The sequence below is a fragment of the Ochotona princeps genome, chromosome 22, assembly GCF_030435755.1.
Source record: "Ochotona princeps isolate mOchPri1 chromosome 22, mOchPri1.hap1, whole genome shotgun sequence".
In the NCBI taxonomy this organism is placed as follows: domain Eukaryota; kingdom Metazoa; phylum Chordata; class Mammalia; order Lagomorpha; family Ochotonidae; genus Ochotona; species Ochotona princeps.
This window is the reverse complement of record NC_080853.1, coordinates 15,264,519-15,292,453: the sequence shown is the minus strand read 5'-3', so window position 1 is coordinate 15,292,453 and position 27,935 is coordinate 15,264,519. Positions and strand designations below refer to the sequence as shown.

The following is a 27,935-nucleotide window of genomic DNA, read 5'->3' as shown; positions in this document are numbered from 1 at the left end:
GGAAAATTCTCAATTCCACATGGGTATGTGGCTTGCATGTTGTGGCTCACATCACCCTTGTAGTGGGTTATGCTGCTCTTGAAACACATTGATTCACCAAATCAGCATTTATTCATGTTTATTTAAGAGATATTTCAGATAGGATGAGGAAGGAGGCAGATATGGACCTAAAAATTCACTGGGATAAATGGGTCCATATTTTAGCATTTGAGGGGCTTGAGAAGTAGTCAAGGAGGCCTTCACGGAAGAGGTGACCTTGCTGTTAAGCATGGTAGGATGAGTAGGAGTTGGCAGTTCAGTAAGGATGAGGAAGAGCACTTGTGGCTTGGGGAACGTCACATTTGAAAGATAGAAGATAATCACCTGCACAGGGTGTTCAAGGAGTATGGGAGCCCACTGTTGTCCAAACATGGTTCCTTGGTGGAAGGGGCTGGAGAAGGCCAGAGCGGGAACAGCCTTGCATGGCCATGAAGTTGAATCCCAGGGTAGAGACGGAGGCCTTTAGCTGGGAATATGCCTGGCCCAGGTGTGAGCGAACCCACCCTCTTCCCTCCAAAGCTCAGGAACAAGCAGACCTTGCTTGAGTGTGACAAACAAGTTCTTTTATTTCAGTGCTTACTCCTTGCGGTTCAAAAGCACAGCTACTGCCTGCTGGGAGAACCCCAAAGCTTACGAAACCATAGAGACAGAGCTAGGTAAACAGGGAACAGACACATGTCGGCTCATGTTGCGATTCGTCCCCGTGCGAAGCAGAGAAAATTCCAAGTGCACCTGTGTGGTTTTGTCCAAGTTCCTCTCTAGGATTTGGGGGACCCCAGTGACTGTGACTTCATCCCTCCCACACCCCCCGTCTAGCCTGAGGGAGGCCCAGTTCTATGGAGCGGAGATAAAACCAGATAGGACAATTGTGATTGGTGGGGCCCGGGGCGCTGACCCACTGGGGAGGGGCCAACATGCGTGGCTGAGGTGCTCAGAAGGCCGGACATTCATGGTGGGCAGGCTCATGGGGAGGACAGGGCACTAGGGGCTCTTATCCCTAGGCCTGGACCTGACAAGAGGCACCTGGCTCAGGAAGGGGGTCACCTGGGTCAGCAGGGTGACAGGGTTCACGTTCAGAAACACTGTGGGCCAGGCGTCCAAGGCTTGGTGAAGCACGAAGTGGACCCTGGGGTCATATGAGAGGCTGGGTCACAGAGCACCAGAGTCGAGCGCTTCCATGATGTTGCTGGCCTGGGGGTGCGGGGGCATGGAACAGGACCACAGGGGGGATGGCAGTGCCAGGCCAGACTTGGGGCTGAGCTACAGCCCTGTTCCCACCCCTCACCCCCTCCTGATTCTCTCCAGTCCTCCCACCGCTGTCTCATTCCTCCTCGGCCCCTTCTGACCAGGTCCCAGATGTGCTTTCTATGACATTCTCAGGCCAGGGCTGTTGTTAGCTGCGTGCACCAGACTCTGAGACAGAGCTCTCCGGCTCAGCTTCCGGGCCCTCATACCACCCACAGGCATGGGCTGTGCTTGTCTCCCCTCTTGGAGCTGCAGCACCTTCCACAGGAGGCAGCCCCCTCCCACTTCCATAGCTTTCTGCAGTGAGTAAATGGGTTGGCAGCCCTGTGAGCACCATTAAGGTGCACTTGACACACAGCATCTTGTGCGGAGCAGGTGGGTCAGGGCTGCTGGAATGCAGAGGGGAGCTTGGTCCAGACCTCTCCCCCAGCTCCATCTGGCTCTGGCTCTCCCAAGGGCCCCTCCGGTCTGGGTGCGTTCTGGAGAGGCAGACAGGACACACTCCAGGGTATGGAGTTCCTTCAGCCAGCCAGCGGGCTAAGAATAGATGAAATGATCTGGTGGCCATCAAGGGCTTCCCCAGTGCACTCCCTGCTCCCCAGCCCCTGTGCAGTCAGCCAAGGTCAGGATTCCCACTGCGATGACAGAGTACATTCCTCACAGTTAAGGGGCATGTGTGGGAAATTAGGCCAGTAGGGCATGAAAAGCACAAGCTGAGTACATCCCACCCCAAAGGGTCCCCCAGGCAGCCCACCCCTATCCTGGGCTTTGGGCCCAAAAACGGGGCAGAGTCACTCATGAGCTTGGGATAAAGATTAGGGTCAAACTGGGGCTCTCTGCAGGCTGCAGGGTGGGGCGCGCAGGTCCCTTAGGGGGGTCCGATGATGATGTTCCGGAAGCCCTTCACAGACTTGAGTTTGTCGCTCTCAAAGTTCACCACCAGCTTGTTCAGACCCACATGCAGCGGCAGCAGGTCCACCCTCACCTTGACCACCTCCCCCGCCTCCACGGGGTCCGAGCTGCAGAGAGAGACAGCAAAAGGATTAGGAGGGGGCCCAGGCCCAACTGCCTCACGGTGGGCTCCGGCCTGGGTGACACCGAGGACTTGGCACAGAGCTACCATAAGGACTTGGCACACAGCTGACACCAGCAGGAATGCAGGGTCCCACTCAAGGCTCTTGGGGACGCTGGACAGCCTGACCTCTTACTGAGCATAGTGTGTGCCATGTGGTCAGTACCCTCGGGGTGAGGACAGGGATGTGCGGGTGGTCCCACGAGGGCAAGTGCATTGCTGTACACAAACACGCTGTGCCCTTTACTGCACAGGTAGGGGAAGTTACATTGCAGTAGAAAAGTGAAAAATAAGAAACAGGAGCAGCCTGCATCCCACGCTGAAGTGCTGGGTTCAAGTCCCAGCTACAACCCCCATTCTAGCTCCCTGCTGGGGCACACCGTGGGAGGCAACAGGGCATGGCTTGAGTATTTGAGCCCCTGTCACCCCGTTTATGACTCCCAGCATCAAGCTGGCCCAGTCCTGGCCATGGTCGGCATTTAGGGAGATGGAAACTCTGTCCCTTTATCTTCCCTCAAAAAGTTTATGGAAGATGGACTTAAAATAAGCTTATTTGGGTACAAAAAAATTTTGAAATCCATGCATAGTTTTTACATTATATACATTTTCTACAAATTGGTTGGAGACTCTTATTTGTGAAGACATACACATAGAACACAGCTCACATGATATGACTGTTAAGAGGGGAAGTGGACATTCCACCCCAAAGCGATCTGGGAGTGGGCACAGTGTGGGTGAGGTCATGGGACCGGGTTCAGCGCCTGGAGGTAGCCCAGCCCCCTTGGGCTCCTCCAGGCCCCCGCAACAGCTACAGGCCCCCACACTCACATCTCCACTCTCAGCTGCTCCTTGGTCAGGCCAGCTCCCTCCACTGTGAAGCAGCAGCCTATCAGGGGCACGGAGAGCGGGTTCTGCATGGACACCTCGGCCACCAGCTTACGGTTCTGCTTGGGCTCTCCCAGGACCTGAAAGGAGGCATGAAGGAGGGAGGGGTCAGGGCAGGTGGATGGAGGCACAGTGGACAGGGGTCGGGGCAGGTGGAGGCAGCCTGGTCCACTTCCATAGTTGCTGCACTTGGTTCCAATGCTGGCTGAAAAAAAACCATACCCAGCCCTGTCTCTGTTACTCCCTACTCTGTTTCCTCATCTGCTCAGGTTTCCTTTGTGGAGCTGCAGTGGGGTTCCGTGTGACCCCTGGGACATACAAAGTACTGCTTTTGTCCAGGGTCTGGAGTGAGTGACAGGTGCTCACTGCCCTTCCCTCAGCAGGTGACTGACTACTTACTGTGACTGCTGCCTATGGGGGTGGGGGCATGACTCCTCCAGGTAAATCACCATGATGACAATGGTGATGGTGGGAAGAGCAGCCAGCATTTATTAAGCTTTTCTCTTGAGCTACATAGAACTCTAGATGCTCCCCATGTATGCACTGCTAATCCCTAGGAGCTAGCATGAACCCCATTTGGCAGATGAATAAGTCAAGGCATAGAGGAAAAGTAACATGCCCAGGGCAAACACAAGTAGTCAGACACTGGAGTTGGTACCCTTCACTTCCAGCCTGTCCCTGTCCCTGTAGGGTCACCGAGGTCCTTGGGCAGTGTTGCAGCCTTAGAATGCTTTGAAGGCCTCAGAGCCTCAGGACCTAGCTTCAATGAATGATGCTACAGAACCCCAACTCTTTTGGGTTTTGTGGTGCTTGTCCTAGATGATGCTGGGAGGTGGGCACTCCTGGGGCACCAGTGGGCCTCGTGAAGGTGCAGGTATGTCCCATCTTTGCCTGCCCTCCCCACCCCCGCCTTGCCCAGCCTGGTCCTCACCCGGATCTTGATCTCAGGATTCTCCAGGTAGATGTCCCTGTGGGCCAGCACGTAGCTGTTGGCAGCCGGCTCGATGAGGAGGCCCTGCACCTTGATGAGGTTGGACTCGGTCAGGTAGTCCCCATACTTCTCATACAGGATGCGAAGAGGGATGCTATTCTCTGCAAGGAGGAGGAGGGGGGAGGGTGCATGTGATGGCAGCCACATTCCCACACAACTCCGCGAGGCTGCAGGAGGCCACGCAGTGATGGCAGATGGGCACCTGCCAGCCCCCCCCAGACCTGCCCTGGCTCCAGGGAGGCTCCAACAGGCTTGGGTTCTAATCTTGCTTCTGGTGTCACTGACAGGTGACCTTGACCAAGTCTCTCCACGCCCAGCTCCTGAGTTTGCACCTTGGTACAGGAAAGGTATCCACAAAGCTGTGGAGAGGCTTAATTGCCCACACCTAGTCTGGTGCCACATTGTGGGGGTAGGAGGAGGGCTTTGGAGCCAATCTGTGGCTACACACTGCCTCCCACCGCCTTCTCCTTCCCCTCGCTCACCATGCTCCTGGGAGCCTGCACCTGTATTATCACATAGCTTACAGAGGAAGCTGAGGCCCAGGCAGGTGCAGTGACATTGCCTGGGTTGTGCCTGTCTGGGGAACAATCCAGAACCCAGCAGCATAATCTGCCCTCATGTGAAGCTCCCCTTGAAAAGACTGAATCTATTTTATGAAAACACACTTCCACCCCAGATGCTCCAGGGAGACTTGGCCGTTGACCCTGTTTGGCCACTGCCTGGCTATCGGAGACAGGGTTGGGTGGGAGACAAAGATGGTAGGGCCAATCCCTCCCACTCCAGACTAGCAAAGTATAGTTTTGAGCCTCATTTTTTTTTTTACAAGAACACTGAGGCCCAAGGGCTCCCCTTCTCTCCCAGCATAGAGACCCCTGGGCAAGACCCTCGGCTCCTTGGGCTTCCATGGCAAGTAGAGGTCCTGGGCAGGGTGGGGGTGGGAGGCGCTCTGTGAGGCTCCCAAGTGAGGATCAACTTCTCAACTTTTTTGTCATAGTCATGGTCAGCGGCGTGGTCCTGCAGGCAGGAACCAGTGCCATATGGACAGCAGGGACGCTGCTGCCTCTCTTCTCAGCCTTCTGTCCCCTCACTCCCCTCACCAAATCAGCGCTTCCCAAATTCCAGCTGCTTGTGACCTGTCCACACATCTGCATGCATCCTCATCGTGGGCTCCTGATCTTTCTGTAAATGGACTGATCTTCTTTGGCCCCACTGTGCTCACGGAAACTCTTACCGGCACAAGCCAGTCCCATTTCCCATGAATAACAGTTGACCAACCTTCAAGGACATGCTATGCTATACTGTGATCTGTGGGGGCCCCTAAGGTAAGGACCTGTGTGTGCAGCTCGAGGGTGACAAGCAAGGGTCGGGATACCAGGAACTGGTCAGCAGTTGTGGAAACTTTCTCACAAGCGTGTTTCTCACACGCACATGGGTGGTCACCTCCCCTTCCTGCGAGAGTGTGGTGAAGGCCTCTCTGGAGCACAGACCAGTTCCAACCTCTGACCAGATGACATGAGCTGGGAGAAGGGGGTGGAGAAATCGAAACCTTGGTGCCACCAAGGGCAGAAGAAAGAAGTGGGAATGACTGCGTGGGGCCCTGGGGAGCCAAGTGGGACCCAGGGGAGCCAAGTAGGGCCCAGGGGAGCCAAGTAGGGCCCAGGGGAGCCAAGTGGAAATTCTGAACAGCTCCACAGGCAAAGAGGTAAACATTGGCCACCAAGAGCCTCCCGCTGTTGACTTTTCCAGAGGCGGGAGCCCAGGCAGAACCTGACTCCTGAGAGCCGCCGCCCATGGCCTGTGATGGTAGCCTTGGCCTTGGGCCGGATGAGGGCTAGCAGGATGAAAGGTGTGTGCTTGTTCAGTCTCTATTGATTCGTGAGATGATGTGCCCTGCTATAGGAGGTTCCCTGTGGACACTGGCTGGGGCCACTTGGGCTGTACTTCCACTGCCACCTAGGGAAGTATGGGAGGAGAAAGGGCGAGGGCAGGAAAGGAGGCAGCCGTAGAGGGGGAGGAGACAGGACCAGGGGACATCTGGATTCCGGTCAGTGGTCCCGGGCCTGGCTTCCTGTGCATGAGCACATGGAAAGCCCCCAGGTCTTACTGCCAAAGAACATTAAGCAATGCAGATGCTGTGTGGGGGTGCAGGAGTAAAGGAGTTGCCCTCAGGGCCAGCTCGGCTTTGCAGAGCCCACCAAGAGCCAAAAGGTGGCACACAGAACTCTGCCCAGGCTGGGCCCCTGTGCTGCAGGCACATCCCCAGGATAATGAGTAAACCTGACAACAGGGAGGCATGGCCAAAGCCAGAGTAGAACAATGCTCCTGGCGCTGGCTGAAGGTTGATGGTATCTGGGAGGGAGTCATTTGGCAACTGAGGCCCAGGCCTGGGTTCAGCGCATACCACACATTCCAGGAAAAAGGCTGGCTACACACAGGAGCTTACAGGGGAACAGAGGCTGCGGGCAGGCGGGTGCTCAGAGGTACTGGGAGGGCCTGCAAAGGGGACCTGCCTGGGCACACCTAGGGCAGCTGGGGCCTGGAAGGGACAGAGAAAAACCCAGAGGCGACAGCCGGCCAGAGGGACAGCGTGGGAGCTAGGACATCAGCGTGCTGACTACGTGTGCATGCACACACACACAGCCTGGCTCTGGGGCCTGCAGGCAGATGTGAAGGGGGTAGGGGACTCAGGAACCATGGAGCCCAGAGCTGCCAGCACTACCTGGGACCACCGCTGAGGAGGAATATATGCTCCCCATGGCTCTTCTCATTCCTGCCAAGCACCTGAATACCATCCCCTGGCTAGCACCACTTTGCACTTTCCAGACATTCCCCGAGAACCCCTCTTTTCTCAATCCTCACAGGCGAATATGCTGTTGTCCCATTTCACAGATGGGCAGAATTGAGGTTCACACAGTGCATTTGTCTTCCCCAAGGCTGTGTCTTTATGAGAAGGCACAGGCAAGATGGAAAACTTCTCAAAGCATCTTTCAGTAGGGTGATTATTGGTGCCTTGGCCCAGGGTACCAAGCCAAGTGGTACCCAACAAGGGGCTCTGCCTGGGGCCTGAGGGCAGCTGCAGGAGTGCCCACAGTCTGCCCATGAGGGAAAAGGCAGGAGGTGGCACTGGCAGTGTTACAGGGCTCCAAGCTAAAACAGAGAGGCTTTCTCAGGGACTCGAGGCTATGCCAGGTGCACCAGCCCACAGTGGTCAAGGGTGGAGGCAGACGTGACCATAGCAATGAGGGAAACTAGTACTGGCTTGGCAGGAAAGAGAGGGAAAAGAGCGGACAATGGAGGCCATGATTGCAGAACTTAGCCCGTCTGGATTCCCACCTGCGCTCCCCCTTGGGTCCTGGGCATTGAGTGCCTGCTGTATTGCTACCTTACGCCCAAGAAGTTCCACATTGTCAGGTTTCAGCCCCAGTATGTGTGATAGGGACCTGAGGCTCACAGAGGTGGTCATCTGCCCTGGTGGACAGAGTTCCCAGAGCAATGTCATGCTTGGTTATGTGCCTCAAAGACAACAGCTCCAGACCCCAAGGCCTCATGCCAGGTGGCACCTGCCCAGCCCCAGCGGGGAGGAGGTAGAATTGCGCTTCTGGTGGTAGGGAGACATGAACATTCACTGTGGGACCTACAGATCTGTAGACAACTATAGGAGGATAACCAGGCATTGTGACAAAGCCGGGCAGCCAAAGGGACCAAGGGGACCCAGAAGCTTGCACGATGAGGCTCTTGTGGGATTGAGGGCTGTGCCAGCTAGTGATACTGTGTCCCTGGGATGGCATCTGCCCAGCCCGGCAGTCAAGCCAGCACTGGAACCATTGGAGAGACCAGACCAGGGGAGAAGACACCCTCCACCCCAACAGGCCTGGACACCCCATTTCTGTCACCGTCTAAGCTCTTTTGTCCAATGCGACAGCTTTCAGCCACAAAATGGCAACCTCACTTCATGTTATCAGAACTGTCATACTGTGGTGGCACCAGCAGGTAATGGGGACTTGGAGCTGGAAGAGCACGTAGCTGCCAACCACAAAGAGGCAGGGGTGGGGACCTGCACCGGACAGCCTGGTGAAGAGGCTTTCCCTGCCACCACAGGGAGCTCTGGGCAGTTACAGCCTTCTCAGCCCAAAGCATCCCCGCAACAGGGCAGGGGGTGGCATGCAGGGGCTCCTGCAGAGCCAAGAGCTGGGGACAGGGGCAAGGAGCCAGCCAGGAGGCCAGGAAAAGGACCAAGAAAGCAGGTGGGGTCATGGGAATGAAACGAGGTAAAAATCAAAAGTAGGAGGACTCTTGAGAGAACTCCTGGAAAAACTTGCATTAAGAAGGGATGATTTGAAAAATGTTTGCCATAATTAACTTTCATTTTCCATGAACCTTTTCCTGAGAGGTCACATTCAGATCCCAATCCTGTCACTTCCTGACCCTGTGACCTCGGGGAAAATGGCTGAACTTCTCCATGCCCCCATTTCCTCAGCTGGCAAATAGGGCAGTGATGGAATCCACCTGCTGTGTTCATGATAAGAACCAAATGGGCTGTTATCTGCACAGGGCTTGAGACAGGACCCCATCCAGAGTTAAGGCTGCACAGTGCCACCCAGATGAGCCACACACACACACATACATGCACATATGCACACCTGAGCTTCCCCTACTCTGTGTACCCCTGCAGGGTATCAGGGGCACAGGGCCTTACCAGAGAAGGGCTCCAGGATGAGGTTGAGCAGGTCCTTGGTGCCACACTCAGGGCCCAGCACCCCATTGTAGCTGACGGTGCGGGCACACAGCACAAGGCGGCAGGTGCGCTCCTCAGCCGTGTCATTGTTGATGTAGGCAAAGACTTCGAAGTCGCTGCCCATGCTCATGCTCTGGGCCACGCGGATCCGCATAGCCACCCCTGTCTCCTCTTTCGTGGCCAGTTTGTTCAGATGGTTGGCTCTGGTGAAGGCATCCCTCTCTTCTTGGGACCCTGGTGGGGAGAGCAGAGAGCCCCACTTGCAGCGGCATAGGGGGTGCAGGGGAAGGAACCAGGCACTGGCTTCTCAGAGTCCTGTGACCCCAAGTCCCCGTCCCCTCCTTCCTTCTCCAAGAAGAGGACAGAGGATCCCTCCCTACACATAAGTCAACTGGTATGGATCCCTCAGGACCCAGCCCCAAAGGACTCCTCCAGGATTCCCTAGGCCATCTGGGGAATCTGTCTTTAGCCTCCAGGGCTAAACCTGAGTTTTTCTTATTTATGCCCCATTAGCAGTGTCTACGGCGATGCTGGTGCATCCTTAGCATGAACATGCCACAGACTTGCTCAGCACGAGCATTTACACATGAGATCTATTCCACCCCAAACACCTTTCCTCCCCTTCTCTGCTGCCCATCTCTCCAGGCGGTCTGAGTCCTCCCTATTTCATGTCTTGTTCACCTCTCTCCTGGGCACCTTGTGTTTCTCCCCGTGTTAGTGGGTGCCTATTGTCTTTTTTTATTTTTTTCTGGCAAGCCTCAGCTTGAGACTTCTCCTAGGCTGGGGAAAACATAGCATTTCCTTCTGCTTTTCCCCTGTCCCACTGCCACCAGCTAATCATGGCCACACAGCACTCAACCCTCACTCAGGTCAGAGGATGGAGGGACCGTGGTTCCTCAGCCACCCCTGTGTGTGGCAATCATGGATGCTTAGAAATAACTATCATGTGAAGTTGGGTGTTGCCTGTGCCCAAATCCTTTTTCTTGAATAAACCAAATCAGTCCTCCCCGCTACTAAACGTAATGTGAGTAGCAGAAATTACCCTGCCCTGAAGCTTCTCATGACATATCCACTGCTCCTTTTCAACCATGCACGTTCCCCTCCCTGGCTGCATGTCTATCTGCAGACTAACTGCTGTCCCCTTCTAGGAAACTCTCCTCAGACTCTCAAGCACTTCCAGCATAGTCTGTGGTCGTGAGCACCTACCCTCTGGGTACTTGTAGTTGTGGGTGATGTCCTGGCGCTCGTCCCGGCCCACGCTCTTGGTACTGATATTCAGTCCCACCACCTGGGAGCGGTTGATGGATTTGTGCACAGATCCATCCTCGTGCTGGATCCAATCCACCACATCAGCGTTGACCTCAGCGAAGACAAAAGGCGCATCGTATTTGGTGCTCAGGTCACCCTCCTTGATGGCGCGAACTGGCACGGGGCCGCAGCAGTAGGTCCCTGAGGGGAGAAAAGGAGGAGGTGGGCTGGGGTTGAGGGGAGGGAAATATCCTCCTCCAAATGCTACACAACTCGGCAGGAAAGCTGACTCACGGCCCTGCGACCCTTTGACTCGGGGGGGGGGGGGGGGGGGGCGGGAACGGGCACTATGCAAGGAGGGCTTAGAACAGAGAATGAGCTCTCAAGTGCCAACTTGACCTCTTATTAGCTGTGTGACTAAGGCCATTCCCTTTGTGGGAGGTGGAATTTGGGCCATGAGTTACAGACAAAAAGTCTCAGCACAGGCTCCCATCGGCAGTGATGACATCCTATATGTGCCCCAGTCTGAGCTCCAGCTCTCCATTAACGTGCCCAGGAAAGCAGCGGAGGATGGACCTGCACCGACACGTGACACCTGGAAGAAGCTCCCAGCTCCTGGCTTCAGCCTGGCCCAGCCATGGCTATTGTGGCCATTTGGTGATTAAACCAGAGGGTGGAAGATCTCGCTGTATCTCTTGGTCCTCTTTGTAACTTTGTCTTTCAAATAAATTCAAAAAACACCCAAAAGCTCTCAGCACATGCAAAATGCCATGCACAGATTTCTTGAGTGAAACTGAAGTTTATCCCCTAAGGAACTTACGGAGCAGCAGGTAGCCCATTAGGAGGGCGTGCGCCTGTGCCAGGTACTGCTCATGCTGGGAGCTGAAGGCAGTGCCTAGCCCCAGGTAGAGTGTGTCACCAAAGGAATGTGACAATGGATGTTTATCTCAGGGTAGTTTGCAATCACCTCATGTGGCACATAGTCTTAAATGCCCTGGACTTGAGCTAGGTAGGCATGTCCTAACAGCTCACAAGGTGGCATACAGCAATACAAACTAAAACTCAGATGGCAGAAAGCCACCCGGTAGAGAAATGCTAATGCCGCATTGAGAATGAGCTGTACCAGGGAACAGGGTAACAGGAAGTAGGCTCCTTAGGCGGGGTCCACAGACCGCAAAGCCACTGCTAGCGGAATGCTAGGGGTCATGAACTTGAATGGGAGAAACCATGCAGTTTTTACTTCCAGCACAGCTTGACGACACATGCTTCTATTGAAAAAGCAGGTGTTAAACCTAACTAGCCTTAGGAGTGTGTGTGATTAATCAGAGTCGGGGACTGGCATTGCGGCACAGTTAAGCCACCACATCGAAGCACCTCTTCATGTCTTGGTTGCTGTGCTTCCCATCCAGCTCCCTGGGAAGCATCTGGGAGAACATCCCAAGATGACCCAAGTACCTGGGAGACCTGGATGGAGTTCTAGGATCTTGGCTTTGACCTGACCCCACCCTGACCATTGTAGCCATTTGGGGGGTGAATCCTAGGATACAAGATCTCTCTCTCTCGGTAACTCTGCCTTTCAACTAAATAAAGTACATCTTTCAAAAAAGGAAAAGGAATCACATTTGCCACCTCACAATTCTCACAGTAGCAGGGATTGTCACTTGCACGCCTTTCTCATCCGCGTTAGGGGCTTCCTAACCCACCGCTAGACCTTGCTATATGAAGACAAATGAGACACGACTTTTTCCGGGGTGTCTTGTGATACCTTTCTGGTTTTCCTTTGAATCCCACGCTTTCCAGTCAATGCATTTTGAAATACTCTGGGAGGGGGTCCAGATGTGTTGCCACATCTTGCGCAGGAGTCCCAGCACACCCTTGCTCCCCTGTACCTTCACTCACACATGTACAGATGTGTGATCTCTAGTTGCTGGCTGCTCTGTGCCTACCCACCTTCACTCTTCTCCTGGGGTGTTGGGTCCAGGGCCTGCCAGCCCTCATAGCCGGGCTGCAGGTCAGGCCTGCTCATCCATGACTCCACCCAGCAGTGGAAGTTCCTGGAGGGGAAACGCAGAAAGTCAACAATGCTCACTGCCACCTCCTCCAGGCAGACTACTGAGCCCAGTAAGTTCCCAAATTCCATTCCCCTACTTCCCCTCCCCCAGTCCTGTCTTCTCAGTCCTTCTCTGTCCCTGCCCACCTGGTGGCTCCTCCTGCCTGGCTGATTTGACCCCTTCTCTTCTGGGCTCCCTCCCTTTCTTTCTAGCCCATGGGGGCCCCTAGTCTAGGCCTCACCCCCAGCAGCCTGGACCACAGCCCGGCATCCTGTTCTGAATCTTCCCCTCTCCCCCTGCTGTTAAGGTCATTAGCACAGCTCTTTCCACTTCACAGTCTTGAGTGGGCCCAAGGCCAGCTCCCTCCCTCTGCCCTCAATTCCTAAAGCCCCATTCAAGTGCGACCTCTTCCAGGCAGCCTTTCTAGGTTTCCTCTCCACAGGGGGCCCAGATCCCACCTTACCAGATCATCTCACTCTTGTCCCTCTGGAGGACCCCATCCTTATCGTGGAAGTACTCAATGAGCAGGTTGCTGTTCTGATCATGAGCCGAGTTGAAGTTGGTCACCACGCGAGTGGGTACACCCAGACAACGCAGCACTGTTGAGGAGAAAGGGTTAGTGTTTCTACATGGCCACCTGTCCCTAGGGAACACTACCCCCTGTGTGGGTGCTAAGGTGTGCACTGTTCCCTCTCAGTCAGCCAAGGGCACCCCAGGTCCACTCTGTACCCCTTACACCCAGCCATCAGAAGAAGATTCTAAAATGCTGCTGAGAAACACATCAACACCTCTGAGAAACTCTTCAAGGACTCTCAGTGATCCCTGAGGTCAAGATCAGATCTCAGGCCATGAGATTGTTGAACCACCTCCTTACTTACTGGCCTCAGCACCCCATGATCCTGTTGACCTCAGGGCACTGGCACATGCTGTTGCCTGGGCCTGGGAGGCTGCTGTGCCAGGCTTAACTGCCGCTTTGCTGGGGATGTTTCCATGCTCCCAATGCAGGGGCAGACACAGGGCTCTTGAGTGAGTGCTCCAGGAACAGTAGGATCAGTCCTGGGCTGCAGTCATGAGCCCAACCCTGCACACATGCCACACACAGACGGTGATGAAGGAGGGGAAGGATGGATGAATGAATGATGGAAACTCAGCAGAGCATGCAGAAGAGGGGCCAGAGGCTGAGAGACCTGGCTGTTCCGGGGCTCGTGCCTGGTCCCAGTCCCCCGGCCTCTTTGGGTCTTGTTCCCTTCTCCATGTGCACTTAGCATAGCTGACCACTTCTCTTGTTCCCAACCAATCTATGAGAATCCAAGTGTCCATGACCCCAAAAAACACAGTCAGGGCACAGATCAAGGTCCCTGGCCTGGCGGGAAGTGCCCTGAGTTCACACCAGAGCCCCATTTGCTGGGAAATGGGCTGATGCTGTAATCCGGGGCTGAGCGAGGTGGGTGTGAGCTGGGTTAGTAGGGGGCACCCACATGCTCTGCTCAGTTCCCTAGGCAAGAGCACGTGACAGAAGGGGTGTTCACGATGGAGGGGGCCTCTGAGATCTGGCCCTAAGGGCGCTGGGGATCTCCTAGCAAGGGGCTTGCTGGGCCTAACTCCCTTACTCTTAGATGTGCTTTTTGGCTTTTGCTGTCTGTTAAAGAAGTTGCCTGTTCGCAGAGCCCAGTAAGAAGTATCAAAAAGGTGAAATGAAACAGAAGGTCTAAGAGATTCCAATCTGAGGGGCCTGTACTCTTTTTCCTTTTGACTGACGTTGACTCTGAGGGAAGGGTGGGGACCTGACCTTTGTTCTACCCCCGTCCTCAGCCAGGGTGAGAACTTCCCAGATGGCCTTGGGTTTGCCACCGGAGACACGTGGGCAAGGGAGAGGCAGGAATGGCCTTGACTGCCTCCCACCTCCTCTCCTGCCTCTCCCTGCTTCCCATGCCCTGGGCAGCGGCCGGACCCGGCGCTCAGCCAAGGCTGGCGTCTCTAACCCCGGCTTGTCCTGCTTGTGACAGTTTCAGAGTAAAATGGGGAAGCCTGTCCCTGCTGCCCCCAAGAGCCCGCACCACTCCTGTTCCTCCCAGGGATGACACCCCAGGAAGCCTCAACAGCTGGAAGTTTAGCGAAAAGGTGGACCCAGGACTGGGCCGGCTCAGAGCTGACTGCTCTGAGCTGGCCAGCTGTATGGCCTTGGGCAGACTACTTCCCGTCTCAGAGCCCCCACTTTCCTCCATAGTGAGAGTGCTAATTATAGCAGCCTGGGGCGATGGTGCTGGGCGGGGTTGTCTGTTCTCCCAGTGCCCGAGATGAGCGCAGAGGAGGCACACAAGAACAGCAAAGCAGGTCACATGCTCATCGAGGCAAGTGTCTGTCCAGACAGACTCGGCTGAATCATAGCAATGCCCAGGGTCCAGAGGAGGACTTGGGTATCCCAGACTTCCCAGGAAAACCCCAAAACCCCAAAAATCTCACTACTGTGGGAGCTTCAGGCAGCCCCCACCCAAGGTGACAAAGGCAAACACCAAGGCCTTCTGTAAGAACATCATGGGGAGGGGATAGGAACAGGGAACTCCCGCAAGGAAGGGAAATTCACTGGTCGCAAGGGGCTGGTAGTCACGGGGGTCGGGAGGGGCAGGGGAAGGACAGAGGCAAGCCCAGCTGGGAGCCTTTGCCCAAGCTGACCACCTCCATGTGGCCTGCCAGCGTAGAGGACGTGCTTTGGGGTCGAGGGTACCCAGGGCCTTGCTCTGGGTTCCAGCACTGGCCATGGCATCTGGGAGCCCCAGATGAGTGGCTGCACCTTGCTGAGCCGGATGCTGACACAGGCAGCACTGGGCAGCACTGGGCAGCACTGGGCAGCACGGCTTCAGTGCTGGCTGTTCTAAGGCTGCCACACACATGTTCACTGAGTCCACAGTCATGTCGGTCTCAGGGCCCCATCTAGGACCCCAGGGCTGCAGCTCAGAGGAGCAAGGACTTACCCATCCTCACCCAGATGGCACCTGCAGGTGGTTGGAGGCAGGGCTGGGATTTTAACTTAGGCCTGGGGTCCTAAACCATCCTTGCCATCAGCCTTGGCACAGCTGCCCACTTTTGGGAGGTTTAGATAATCAGTATTGCATTTTTAAGGTTTAATTTCTTTTTCCTTCTCTCTTTTAGTTTCAAATTTGTTCTCTTCCTCCTTTGCATCGTAAAACATGCTCTCTCTTGATTTCTAATAGTGCTGCAGTGATCACCTTGTGAACGGCTAATACAGTGTTCCCTGAGGACCACCCTAGGAGGTAGGGACCGTGGTTGTGCCCATTTTGCAGAACAGAAAACCAAGGCTATAATACCAAATCTTGAGACAAGAGAATGGGAAAGTGGACATTGCTAGCTCAGGTGTACCTGACTCCAGAGGCCTCCCCATTCTCAGCCCTGAGCCCATGCTGCCTCCCTTGTGATTCTCCTTGGTCCTAACAACCACTTGACAGGTAGCTTTTACACAGCAGACCAGAGAGAAGTGGCTGCAGACTTGAGGCCTCTCGGTTATGTCAGCAGTATCAGTGGCAGAGGCAGGAGCAGAGCCCGAGTCCCCTGAGATCCACTCTGATACTCCCCAGAGCCCAGCTCACCCGTGCAGGCCACGGCAGCGAAGACCCAGCACTGGCCGTATTTGACCTGCTGGCAGCTGTATTTCTTCCAGCGCCGCAGGATGTCCACACTGCCGATCCAGTACATGGGGCTGATGCCATCCGCGTAGTTGTTGTCCCAGCGGCCCTGCAGCACCCCGTTGTCGTCATTGCAGTTGACCTGCAACCAGCAAGGGGTTACACGGGAACAGGGTGACTCCCTCCAACTCGAGCAGAGCATGTGGTCAAAGGCAGGGAAGGTGTCCCAGTTGGTCAGGTGCTGGGCAGACAGGGTGGAGGCAGGAGAGCCCCGGGGGCAAGGGGGAGGTGAGAAGCATTCAGGACCACAGCCGTGTGGCGGGGGATGTGAGCACAGGGTGCCCAGGCCCACAAAGACGTGGTCATCCCCTCTAGGCCACTATAATTGTGAGAATAAACTCCAGGTTCCTGGCCACGCCTACGAGGTCCCGCCCACCTTTGCACCTGCTGCCCCTCAGTGTATTCCTGCTGGTTGGTACATGGACTCAGCGTGCCCAGCTTAAGGAGGCAGGCCCTGCAGTCGCTCTGACACACCGGGCATTCCCTCGTACGTGTATGTGATGTGCAGCCTAGTTCACTGCTGGGCACTCACTCAGGTAGCTTCTCACATAATAAGAGTCTCCCCCCCCTATCCACTAGCAGGCAAGTACAATGAAGTTAGAGACCCTCCCGTTAGCCCCTGCGAGAGGCAGGCAGGTGACAAACATTCCCTGAATAAATGAACTGCAGGGGATCTTATGCACGGTCCTTTGTTCAAATCTCTTCCTTTCTCTCACTTAAGTCTCAGCCATCTCCTGGGTGTCCCCCCACTACCCCCTCCCCGCTCAGCCCAGCTCAGAGCCTGCTGGGCACAGCCTTGACCTTGGGGTTGCCGCCTGCTACTCACTCACTCACCATGACGCTCACCACCCGGCCCACATAGACTGGGCTACTGCGGCGAGAGCAGTCGCGGCTGGAGTTCTTCAGGAACTTGGGGTTCACGTCCAGGAGGGTCAGACAGATATCCAAGATCTCATCTTCAAACTGTCAAACAAAAGGAGGATGAGAGGGCAGAGAAGCCGCCTCTTCCAGGAAGCCTTCCTTGAAGCCTCCCACAGCTGCCGATGTCCCCTAGCTGTTTCACACCTCTACCCACCAGGCTGCGACTGGGCCTGCTGCCTCTATGTGATGCAGGACAAGACCGACAGGACATGGGTGCACGGAAACGGACGGGGCACCTACCAGCCTCTAAGTGGCTGGCAGGGGACCTGAAACTTGGAGTAGAGTCCACATTGCTGGGACTTTCCTTCCCTGGAGTCACCGCAGGCCCTGCTCCTGCCCCTTCTGGGCTTGCTGTGACTTTCCCAAAGGCCTGACTCACCTTCTAGAAGGGTGACAAGCAATGTCACCGCCACCACCTTGCGGGAAGCCGGCAGACCGTGAAGCCCTGCCTTCCAGGACCCGCTCTGTGCCCTGAGTCGTGCCAGACTTCCAGGTCCTGCCTGCTCTGCACAGCCCCGCCTTGGCCATCTGCATTGCTTCGGTTTGGTGCTGGGACTTCTCTTCCAATCATGTACCTACCCTCTTCCCTGGGGACCCCCATCTGACACCTTCAGAGATTCCCCTGTCCACTCCTGGGGCTTGACACAGGTCTCCCTCCTCACTGCAGAATAGCCCCCTCTGGCCTTGAACCCTTGGATGGCCACAGGCTGACTGCTGGAAGGATGAAGCCAGTACCACGAGCTCCTTGCTTCTAGCTCATTCCCTGGGGTTCCTGCCCATACAAGGTGCTCCCCAAGCTAGAGCAGCTGCTCAGACAGAGCCTCCATCTGGTCCTCTCTGTTCCTACTTCCTTGTCAGGCAGACTCCTACCTGTCCTCCCAAGCCCAGTTCAAATTTCCCCTCCTTCAAAAGTCCTCAGGAGCCTCATTCACAGAGCCAGTCACATGATGCCTGCCACCCCCCCCCCCCACACACACACACTAGGGGCTTATCATCGTGGACCGTGATCCAGAACCCTTGGGGGAAGGGCACGCAGCCCAGGCCAGGACACAGAGCAACGCCACGGGCAGTGAGAAGCAGAAGCCCTGGCTTAGTCCTGGCTCTTGGGAGGGAGTACAAAGCCCTGGAAGGAACAGCCCATGCGGTTTCTATAAATATGAGCCTTGTGACCAATGTGTGCCCACCACAGCACCCCTTCCAGTCCCACCGCTCCACTCCGAAGCCAGCTCCCGGCTCATGTGCCCGGGAAAGCAGCAGAGGAAGGCCCAGCCATTTAAGAAGCGAACATGTGGTTGGAAGAGCTCTCTGTCTCTTTCTTTCTCTGTAACTCTTTCAGTTAAACACATAAATCCAAAAGAAAAGAAAGTAAAGAAATACAGGTCCTCAGGCCTTTGCCTTACCTCCCAACCCAGCATTCAGGTGGTGGGGAGTGGCGGACAGCTGTCACTGTCCTGGGTTTTTCACGGACAGCACAGATGTGCGGCCCCAAAGCTCTGTCTGCGCCTCCTTGCCCTGTCCCACCCAGCCCAGAACACTAACCAGCCTCCCAGCTCCCAAGGTCTCGGCCAACACTATCTCTCCTGTGTGACCTCAGGCCAGTCTGGGCCCTCTCTGAGCCTTCAAGTCATTTCAAAGCCCTTTAACCTTGTCTCCCCAACCCTGCCCCCTCACCCCAACAGCCTGCTGCCCCACTGGCACGCTCACATCTCTGGCTCCCATGGTCGGAAGGGGCAGTGTATGGCCCTACCTGCCCGAAGTTCCAAGGGATCCTGTTGATGAACTTGGCTGAGCCCTGGTAGATGAAGCCCTGCTGGGTGAGCACATACTCGCGCCTCTCCTCCTCCGAGTCCAGGTACACGGCGTCGGCTGTGGGCAGGAAGGAGGGGTCCTCAGTGCCGGGCCTGGCCATGCCCTGTGGGGTGCCCACTTCCCTGGGTCAGGCCGGCCTCCCAGAGGCACCTCTATTGCTGAATCAGTCTCCAGCAGTCCCCCATCAAGGAGGTGAGAGGTCGGTGACCCAAAGGCTGGCACTAACCCGACATGCAAGCCCAGGCCAGGGTCCAGGACAAGCACACGGTGCATGTTCACCCATCCAATCGCCACTGAGACTTACCGATGAACAACAGGGCCTTTGGAAGCTCCATTTCAGAGATGGGGAAACTAACTCAAGCATAGTTTACGGCAGGGGAAACGGATGCCAAGCCAGGAGAATAGCACCCAAGTGCCCGGACCTGGGGCCAAGAAACCCCCATCCTGGTTCCCCACCTGGTACACAACCCTAGGTGGCCCACTTGGCCTTCAGCCACCACCACACCTCCCTGCAATAGCCTAAGCATGAGATGCGCCTGTAGGTGAGAAAGGCGCTTTGGAAACTAAGTCCTCAATCCAGCATGAGGAAGGAGGAGTAGGACCAAGTTGAGTGCCAGAAGGGGAACGTCAAAGAAAAGCAGCACTCCAGCTCAGAGGAGGCAGGATCCTGTCCAGCATGAGCAGTCAAGGAGGACTCTCTGGAGGAGGTGGCATCTGAGTGTTGCCTTGAGAAATGACTTAAGGGGAGGCACTAGGAGCCTGGCAGGTGGCCTCTGAGCAGAAGACTGCAGAGAGCAGAGGTGTGGCCTCTGGGAGATGCAGGGAACCCAGCTCCCTGAGGGCAGTGAAGGGAGAGAGGGAGGTGGAGAGAGGCGGGGTCAGGGACGGGAGGCGGTGGGGTCTCCCTCACACAGGCAGGCTCCCTCTTTTCCCTCCCACCTGGGCCACTTCCTCTTGCAGCCTGAACTTCCTGCCTCCTCCAGTTCCTGGCTCTTGTCCTGGGATGCAGGTCCCTTGAGTCACTGCCGTGCTTGGCTGAGCTTTGCCCCACCCTCAGGCACAGCTGAGCAGGTAGAATGGGACCCTCCTCCTGCCCCTCTGATCCAGACCCATGTGCCGGTCCCAAAGCTCTCTGAGGCCTTGGTACTAGTTTGCACATCCCCCCTCCCAACTGACTGCCTCAAATTCAAACCCAGCACATGGACCACTTCTGCCTTCAGGAAGTCACTCCATGTGGCTACAGGGGCCTCGTGTCCGCCGCCTGTGGGGGCTGGACGAATGGGCCATCCAACAGCAGTGCCAGGCTCTGAGACTCTTTTAGAGTGAACAGGTACATGCAGACCTGTGGGGACAGAGCCTCAAGCTGTCCTGCGAGGGTGGAAAACCCAGGTCCTCCTGGCTGACCTACCCCAGGGGCCCTTGCCCCCTGTGCCACAGGGAGCCGCCATGACATAGGGAGGCTATGAGGACCCCACACTGTTCCTCCTCCTGCCCAGCCCCCTCTGCTTCCCTTCCTCAATTATGCTGGCAGACGTTTGCCCAGGGGCCTGCAGGACACAGGGCCCAGGCCTGCAGTGATCGGGCTCTGCCTCATGCCAAGTCACTGCTGCGCTCTGGGGCTACAGCGTGACCCGGGGGACAGTGGGCAGGTCCTCTCCCAGCCCGCAGACCCGAGAGCCAAACCAGTCCCAGATGTTTATAGATCCCCCACTCAGCACTGCTCCATGTGAGCAGCAGGAAACAGGCCACAGCGCCATGGGCGTCAAGGCCTCACACATGGCCGGGCTTCCTTGGTGGCTACAGCAGATGTAATGCCTCCTGGGTCCTCGCCTGTGCTGCCTCCAGGAGTTCGCACAGCCAGCCCTTCTATCCACTGTGGAGCCCCCCCAGCTGGTTGTCCCCACACCCATCCCAGTGGCCTTCAGTGCTGAGCCCTGCCCTACCCTACCCACCCTCGTTCCTGCCTGTGGCAGCAGCATGGCTTACCTGGGCACCAGGCATTGAAGAGCAAGGTGAAGTGGGCGAGCACGAAGCTGGAGCCCTGGTAGCCAGTAGAGGCCTCGAGGCTGAGGCGGTACAGGCCGATGGGGGCGCTGGCTGGGGTGCTGAACTGCAGCGACAAGACACAGTCCTGCTGGTCTACCACCGTGGCTGTCCAGGCGCCCTCCTCCACGGCATCAGACAGCGGGAAGCGAGCTTTGGTCCCCGCCTCCTCACTGGGGGCTGGGCCTGCGGATGGAGAAAGTGCAGTGGTGAGCCCTGGCAGATGAGGCTGGTCCAGGCCAGGCCCACAGTCAGGGTCCCACAGCCCCAGGTTCAAGGCCTAGTTCTGCCACTAACCACGGAGAAAACTCTGACAAGGGGCTTCATCTCCCTGAGTTTCAGTTTCCTCATCAACACAGTTGGTCTGCAACCAGATAAAGCCACAAGCACACAGTAGGTCTACCACCAGAATCAGTTGGGACACAGAGTCTTATGCACACTGCTCCACCAGGCAGTGATGGCAGCCAAGGCCACTCCTTTCTCTGGACCTCAGCTTGTCCATTTGGGGCATGGGCAGGAGTAGGCAAGATGTTCCCCAACATCCTTTCCCTGCCACATCCTGGTTTCTCTTTCAAAGAAACCCGGACTCTGAGCAGCATGTTTTGGGTTCTCGATTGCCTTACAGGGGTCCGTCCGAGAGTCCAGCTAGCAGAGAGCCTGGCCCCTGGCCTCTTGGTGCTGTTTCCCCACGACCTGCACCTGTTGGCCCCTTGTGTGTCCACTGGCAGCTCTGAGATGTGGCTCACAAACCCCACCCCATCTCCTGGCAGCCTTTGACACTCCCTGCCTCTTCAGAGAGACCCCTTCTATAGCCGAGAAAACAGAGGCGTCAGGGTTAGTGGATCTCCCCAGGAGAGCCCGGGAACTGGAGGCAGGGTGGGCGTCTGGACCCAGACCCTGTCTCTGACACGGTCACTTTTCCCATGCAGGCAGCTCTGAGTCACAGGCAGGGCAGGAAGGGGCCGTCCTGACCTGTGGGGAGGAGACATGGAGAATGTCCCTGCTGGCCGGCGGGGTTTATTTTTATTTCTCCTCCCTCCCTGCCATGTACTGCTGCTGACAGTATTGGGGCCTGCTCACCCCTGATCCCTCCTGCTTTCCACCCTAACCTTCCTGCCTGCCAGCCCCACCACACCCCGTCCCAAATTTAACCATGAACTAACAAGCATGACATAGGCGCCTGGGGCTGTGCCCAGCAGCCAGCAGCTAACTGGATGTCTTTAAATGCTGCCTGTCTGCTGGGGCTCCGTGTTTGGGGAGGCAGCCAGCCCGAGCCTGGTTTCTTGCCTCTGCCTACCGTGAGTGCTATGTGACCTGGACCAAGTCACCAGGACTCTCTGGTCTACACTTTAGTCACTGAAAACGAAAATGGGCTTAGCTCACATGCCTGAATTTGAAACAGGCTCTGTGTCCTTGGGCGAGACCTCCTCACGGGCCTCCTGGGAAGCCTCCCCAGGTACCTGGCATACGTAGGTGCTCCACAAGTGATCGCTGCTGTTGTCTGTACAAAGCTCTCAGCAGGGTTGGGCCATCGATGTGCACTCTCCCCAGCGCAGGAAGACACACGGCCAGGAACGTGTGTTTCTGGGCCAAGTTACAGATCTGGAGCCAGGAATGGAGCTAAGGGCTTGCTCGGGGCCGTGGGATACAGACATGTAAACTGAGGCTAGAGGATAGAGGCGGGCATTGGCTCTGTTTACACCCACGGTCCCCCCATGATCCTGAATGGCACTCCTTTCATTTTCAGAAAATGTTCCTGTTTGGCCCATCAATACTCTGGTTGCCATGGTAACGGGCTTGGGCTGCTTCCCATGGCTGGCCGCTGTCTCTGTGGACACAGCACCCTCGAGACAGGCCAGGGTTGGCACTTCCTGGTCTGTGTACCTGTGGTGGCCATGCATACACACACACACACCCCTTTCTTCCCTTGGGCAGGATGCGGACAGGCAGTCCCCTGGCCCCACCACTGCTCACGTAAGCTGGCCGTGCAAATTCTCCTGCTCTGAGTCCGTGCAGACTGTTGGTTGGGGGAGGGTTAGGTGGGGCACCCTAGGGACCACTACTGGGCCTACACAAGCCAAGCAAGGACCCAGGGAATCCTGGCCGTTATCCCATGCCTTAGTGGGAGGCCTGGGGCAAGCAAGGCCTTCCTGTGGGCCTCATAGGGGCCCCCCTTCACTCCCAGAGCCCTCTTGGAGGGGGCAGAGCCAGAACAAAGCTGGTGTCTGTTTGTGAGGTCCACCCTCTGTAGCTGAGCCTGTCGCCTTGAGGACAGGGGGTATCTGGGGAAGTCTGGGGTCAGGCTACACGCTCCATTGGCCTGGTGACCTTGACCAATTTTCTGTGTCCTAAGTCTGTTTCCCTGAAGAAGCAGGACAGGACGATCTCAAGCAGGAATGTTGCAAGAGCAGAGACCCAAGCCAGGCCTGGGGGCGGGGATGGGGGGGGGTGCTGGCTTCCTGGCATTGTCCCACAGGCTTCCCTGGGAGGTGGTCTGGGTTGCTCATACAAGGAAGCCTGTGGAAGTGACTGGACTGGGTTGGCTGTAGTTTGAGATAAGATTACAGAGACAAGAGAACAGAGATTAGGGGAAACCCTGGTGACCTCAGACTAAGCTGCCCAGAGACACAGAGAAACGAAACAAAAAGAAGGGACATTCTGGGATAAGAACAGAAGGCAGGGACCACTCCAGCTGGGGTTCATCCGAACTCCATTTTGCAGAGCAACAAACTGAGGCCTGGCAGGTAAATGCACGTGAGGTAGGGTCAGAGTGATGAGAAGCCTCCGTTCTGGGGTTGGGGTCTGCACCCTGCTGTGTCCCTAACTCACTCGCCTGGGAGTCAGACTCGACACTTCAGAGCCTGTTTCCCTGCCTGCAAAATGGAGGGAGGGGAACCCTTGTGCTTCCAGGCTGGAAGGATGCAGGATGTATACATTAGGTACTTCATAGTTGTGGTTTTCACCATTTCCAGCCAGACTTCTCTCAGTGTACCCCACCATCAGCCCTTAACCACCACAGAGACCCTAAGGGTGCCAGGGTACTTGTGGGGGCCCTGGGTGGGTGAGGGGTGTCTCTGCCAGGAGAGGTGGGGCGGATAGGAAGGGGATTGGCCTGGTGATAGGAACAGCTAGGGGGTGCAACTGCTGCCAACTATGCTCTCTGCCCCCAGAGCCTCAGGAAAATGCAGTCCTGGTGGCTGCCCACCGACCTCCAGGGACTGGGCCCCACCAGTGGCCAGATCAGCCCATTGGGCATGCCAGGTCACTTCCCCACAAGCATCTAATGACAGGACAATGGGGACGAGGCACCTGGGCAGGGGCTGGCTGCCTCCCACTGTCCCTTCACCGGGGCCTGCAGCCCCTGGAACACCAGGAGACAGGCTCCTGCTGCTCACAGGCCAGGCTCTTCACACGTGAGTGCTGTTCTGGAGCTCAGGCTCAGAAAAGCTGCGTGACTTGCCTAGCGATACACAGCAAGCAGCCTGCCGTGGAGCCCAGGCCTGTCTGCACAGCCTCTGAGCCTGAGGGAGAAGGAACTGCTGGGATCCAGAGTTACCCATGCAGCCAGGGGTTTCAGCTTTCTCTACGGCCCGGCAGTCCTGACCTGGGCCCAACCCTGGAGCACTGGCTGGGTGGCATGAATTTGGGGAAGCCATTGGCTGCAGAGTTATTCTGATGTGGCTAAGAACGGGCAGAATCTGAACTGGGCTTGGGATGGGACACAGGCTGACTCCACCCTCGGGACCAGGAGGAGTTCAGTCCTGTTTGTAAGACCACACAGCTTGTGGTGGTATCATCCCACGTTCTGGGCCTCTGTTTATTCATCAGTAGAATGGAACCAAGCACAGCAGGGACTCCCCCAGGGGAAGTTCATCTTTCCTGTTCTTTACCAGGGGACCGTGAAACGATGGCAGGGTCGAGGGGCAACACTGGTACCCACCAGTCACAGCGCTGAAGGTGAGGTTGTCCACGCTGGCCTCGTAGCCACGGCCCTCGAAGTGCAGCGTCAGCCGGAAGGGCTGGCCCCGCCGTATCACCAGTTTGTCCTGGCACAGGTCAGCTGTGTGGTGGTCATGGCCATTGGTCTCCAGCTCCAAGTCGCATCTTTGCAGGATCAGCTCTGCAGAGAGGCATGAACCATGCTGGCGTCTCTCAGTGCAATGCACCCCTTGGGGCTCCCTAGGCATGGGGGCTTTGCCCTCCTGGGAGCCAGTCCCTTGCCCTCCCCACACTTCCCGCCTCCAGCCCCGTTCTCACTCAACCAGACTTCATGTAGGTTTAACATTCTCTTTAGTAAAAGTTTGAAATGCCAACAGCTCAAATTCTGCCATGTGACCCTGAACAAGTGCCCCTCCCTCTCTGTACCACCTTCTCCAAAGCCTCAAAGGGCTGTCGTGAGGTGTGGTGGGCAATCTGTAGGATACCGCCCCACAGGCCAGCACAGCCCTCAGTGGAATTTGACAAGTACTAGCTACCTTCTGAGAGGGAGCTGAGAATTGAGGCCAGGACAAGGACTAGGGCAGGGGGCAGGGCCAGGACAGGGATTGGGTCTGGGACTGGGGTGGGGCAGAGACTGGGGCAGGGGCTGGGATAGGGGTTGGGGCCGGGGCCAGGACAGGGACCAGGGCAGGGGCTGGGGCCGGGACGGGCTAGGGTCAGGGCTTGGAGTGGGGCTGGGACCAGGACAGTGACCAGGGCTTGGATCAGGGCAGGGGGGCTTGGTGATGGTGAGGGTGTGTCTGAGGAAAGCACAAACCTCATGAACCTTCCCAAGCTCAAGATCAAGATTGGCAAGACCTTGGGGGTGGGGGACATACATAGGAGAGCACGTGGCTCCACAGTGGAGGACTGGTCCTGCCAGGGAAATAGTGTGCCAGATCTCCTACTGCAGAATGGCCCAGTGATGGCCAAGGGCGTATAAGCCACTGATCCTGACTGGAACTCAGGGTCCATGGGTGCCGCTGTGACCCTCAGTCCTGTGCGGAGGCACCATGGGCGTAACGCCCCCCGCATGTGGCCACTCTAAACCAGGTGGCAGCTCAGGACTGGTCCTGCTGTCCCAGCCCCACCCCCCTGAAGCCTGAGGGCAGTCACGCCAGCAGTATGGGGTCTGAGGAAAGTCCACCCTGTTTAGGCACAGCAGGAAAGGCCTCAGCTGGCCACCAGGGCTAAACTTCCTGCCAGGGGCTACAGTTTCTGTAAACTTGACAGTCAGGAAGCCCAAGCAGGGAGGAGGTCATCTCTGTCCCTGGGGAGACTGAGGTGGTGGCTGGCGCTGCTGGCCTGGAGATCCACCAAAGATACCTTCTCTGTCTGCTGAAGACATGCCAGCCCCGCAGGTGCGTAAGACAGGGGTCTAGAGTCAAGCACTCCTCAGATTTCACCAGGCCAGTGAGATCCCCGCTGAAGGTGCCCACCCCCCACCACCCCGTGACAATGGAGCCCTGGCGGGGGGGAACTCTGCATCCCTAGGGTACCCCCAGCTCCACAGATTCTCACCTGGGGGCTAGGAATGAGAAGACCCACCTAGGTGAGAGGTTGTGATGGGTGGGTTGCTGGGGAAAGCAGGGTCCCAGAGGGGGGTGTGGCTACGAGCAGGGTCCCCCCCCCCCCACACACACCCTATCCTAGAGGTTGCAGCGCTCTGAGGCTGCCCTCAGACGACAGCCAGGTGGGAATCCAGGTCCAGCAGCCCCATGCAGCCACATCTTTTGCTGTAGAATCGCCCCCTTGGACCTAGGACAGGGTGGCCATGGTGTGCACCTGTGTATGTGTTTTGGGGGGCAGGTAGGAAGCTGAGTTCCCTCTCCAGTCCTGGGCCCTCCTGGAAGCACCAGGACTGGCATGCACGTGGTCATATTTTACAGCAGGAAAAAATGAAAACTTTGGAAGGTCGAAGTTCTGTTTGAGGCCAAGTTTCCGGTAACAGAGGGACCTCAGCCTTTCTCTTGCCCCCAGGGGCCATGGTATGAGCCTGGCGTGGCTCCCTCACCAGCAGGCCCAGCGGGCACACCCCTTTTGGCTGGCAGGAATTAACTGAAGCTAAAAGCCGTGAGGCCCTGGGCTAGCACTTGGCACACAACATGGCCCTGCCTAGTCACAGGGGCTGGGGACCAGCGACAGCACCCATCGGGACAGGGCCTTACAATTTACAACTGGCCACCACATTCCATTTGCCACAGAGGCGGGTTCCTTTTTACCTCTGGCAAATGGAAAAACTGAGAGCCCCACTAGGCACCTCCCAGCCCAGCCCAGCCCACCTGTTAGGGTCCTGGCTGGATCCTGACCTGCTTCTTGCCCGGGATCCCAGAGACAGCGTGGACCCTGAACTCACCCTCAGCCATGGTCAAGGGCAGCGGTGTCCGCAGCTCCTCAGACAGGTAAGGGAACCCTCCAAGTGCGACCCGCTGGCTGTGCGGAGGCTGCGCGGGGCGCTAATTTTATAGTCTGCTCTGGGGCGGGTCGGGGGCGGGCCACGCGGGGGAGGAGGCGGGCAGGGCAGGGCCTCCGGTGGCCGAGGTTTTGGCCCATGAGGGCAGGCGGGACAGGAGCCCGAGGGAGGGAGCGGGGCGCCCCCTGGCGGACCAGCCGGAGCGCAGGGCCAGGAGAGTGTGGACGAGGGCGCACTGAACCGCAAACACGTGGAGAGCTTCTAGACTGAAACCCGCGTGGACACCTGGATCCACAGTCAGGTGAGAAAGAAGTCTCTCTCTCTCTCTCTCTCTCTCTCTCTCTCTCTCTCTCTCTCTCTCTCTCTCTCTCTCTCTCTCTCTCTCTCTCTCTCTCTCAATCTCAGAATCACAGACACAACTGGAAGCACGGTCCTGAGGACACAGCTCCCTCTGGCAAACAGAGGACACACCTGGGCACGTAGACCCAGTGGGCACAGGTTGGAGTCAGAGATGCCCAATGTTCAAAAACCCACGGAGAGCTACGTAGAGTCTCACACCCACAGTGAGCAAGCATCCCGACATACCCAGCTCACAAACATCACTAGCCACCTTCCGGGGAGATTAGGAACTCAGATGGACACACACAGGAATGCCAGGATGAACATGCATGCAGACACACTCACAGCTCCCCCCACCACGCAGCAACTCTCAGATAACCCCTGGTCACATTTGTCATCTGTCTACTGACCCATACCTGACTCCCTCCAGCCAGCCACCTGAAGGGCCACCGTGTGCCACAAAGG

At 56.8% G+C, this 27,935-nt stretch overlaps 1 protein-coding gene across 1 annotated transcript; it reads right to left on the bottom strand.

Annotated features, from left to right (window-relative positions):
* Nucleotides 1–1,907: 1,907 nt before the first annotated feature.
* On the bottom strand, nucleotides 1,908–27,191 carry TGM2 (transglutaminase 2). The gene is made up of 13 exons (XM_004585801.2): nucleotides 27,075–27,191; nucleotides 24,681–24,860; nucleotides 20,684–20,926; nucleotides 18,636–18,754; nucleotides 16,802–16,930; nucleotides 15,872–16,049; nucleotides 12,730–12,865; nucleotides 12,166–12,269; nucleotides 10,174–10,416; nucleotides 8,929–9,201; nucleotides 4,173–4,333; nucleotides 3,185–3,321; nucleotides 1,908–2,303 (listed from the first exon to the last, which is right to left on the bottom strand). The coding sequence occupies exons 1-13, from the start codon at nucleotides 27,082–27,084 to the stop codon at nucleotides 2,153–2,155; spliced, it is 2,064 nt and encodes a 687-aa protein (XP_004585858.1). The 5' UTR covers nucleotides 27,085–27,191; the 3' UTR covers nucleotides 1,908–2,152.
* Nucleotides 27,192–27,935: the final 744 nt, after the last annotated feature.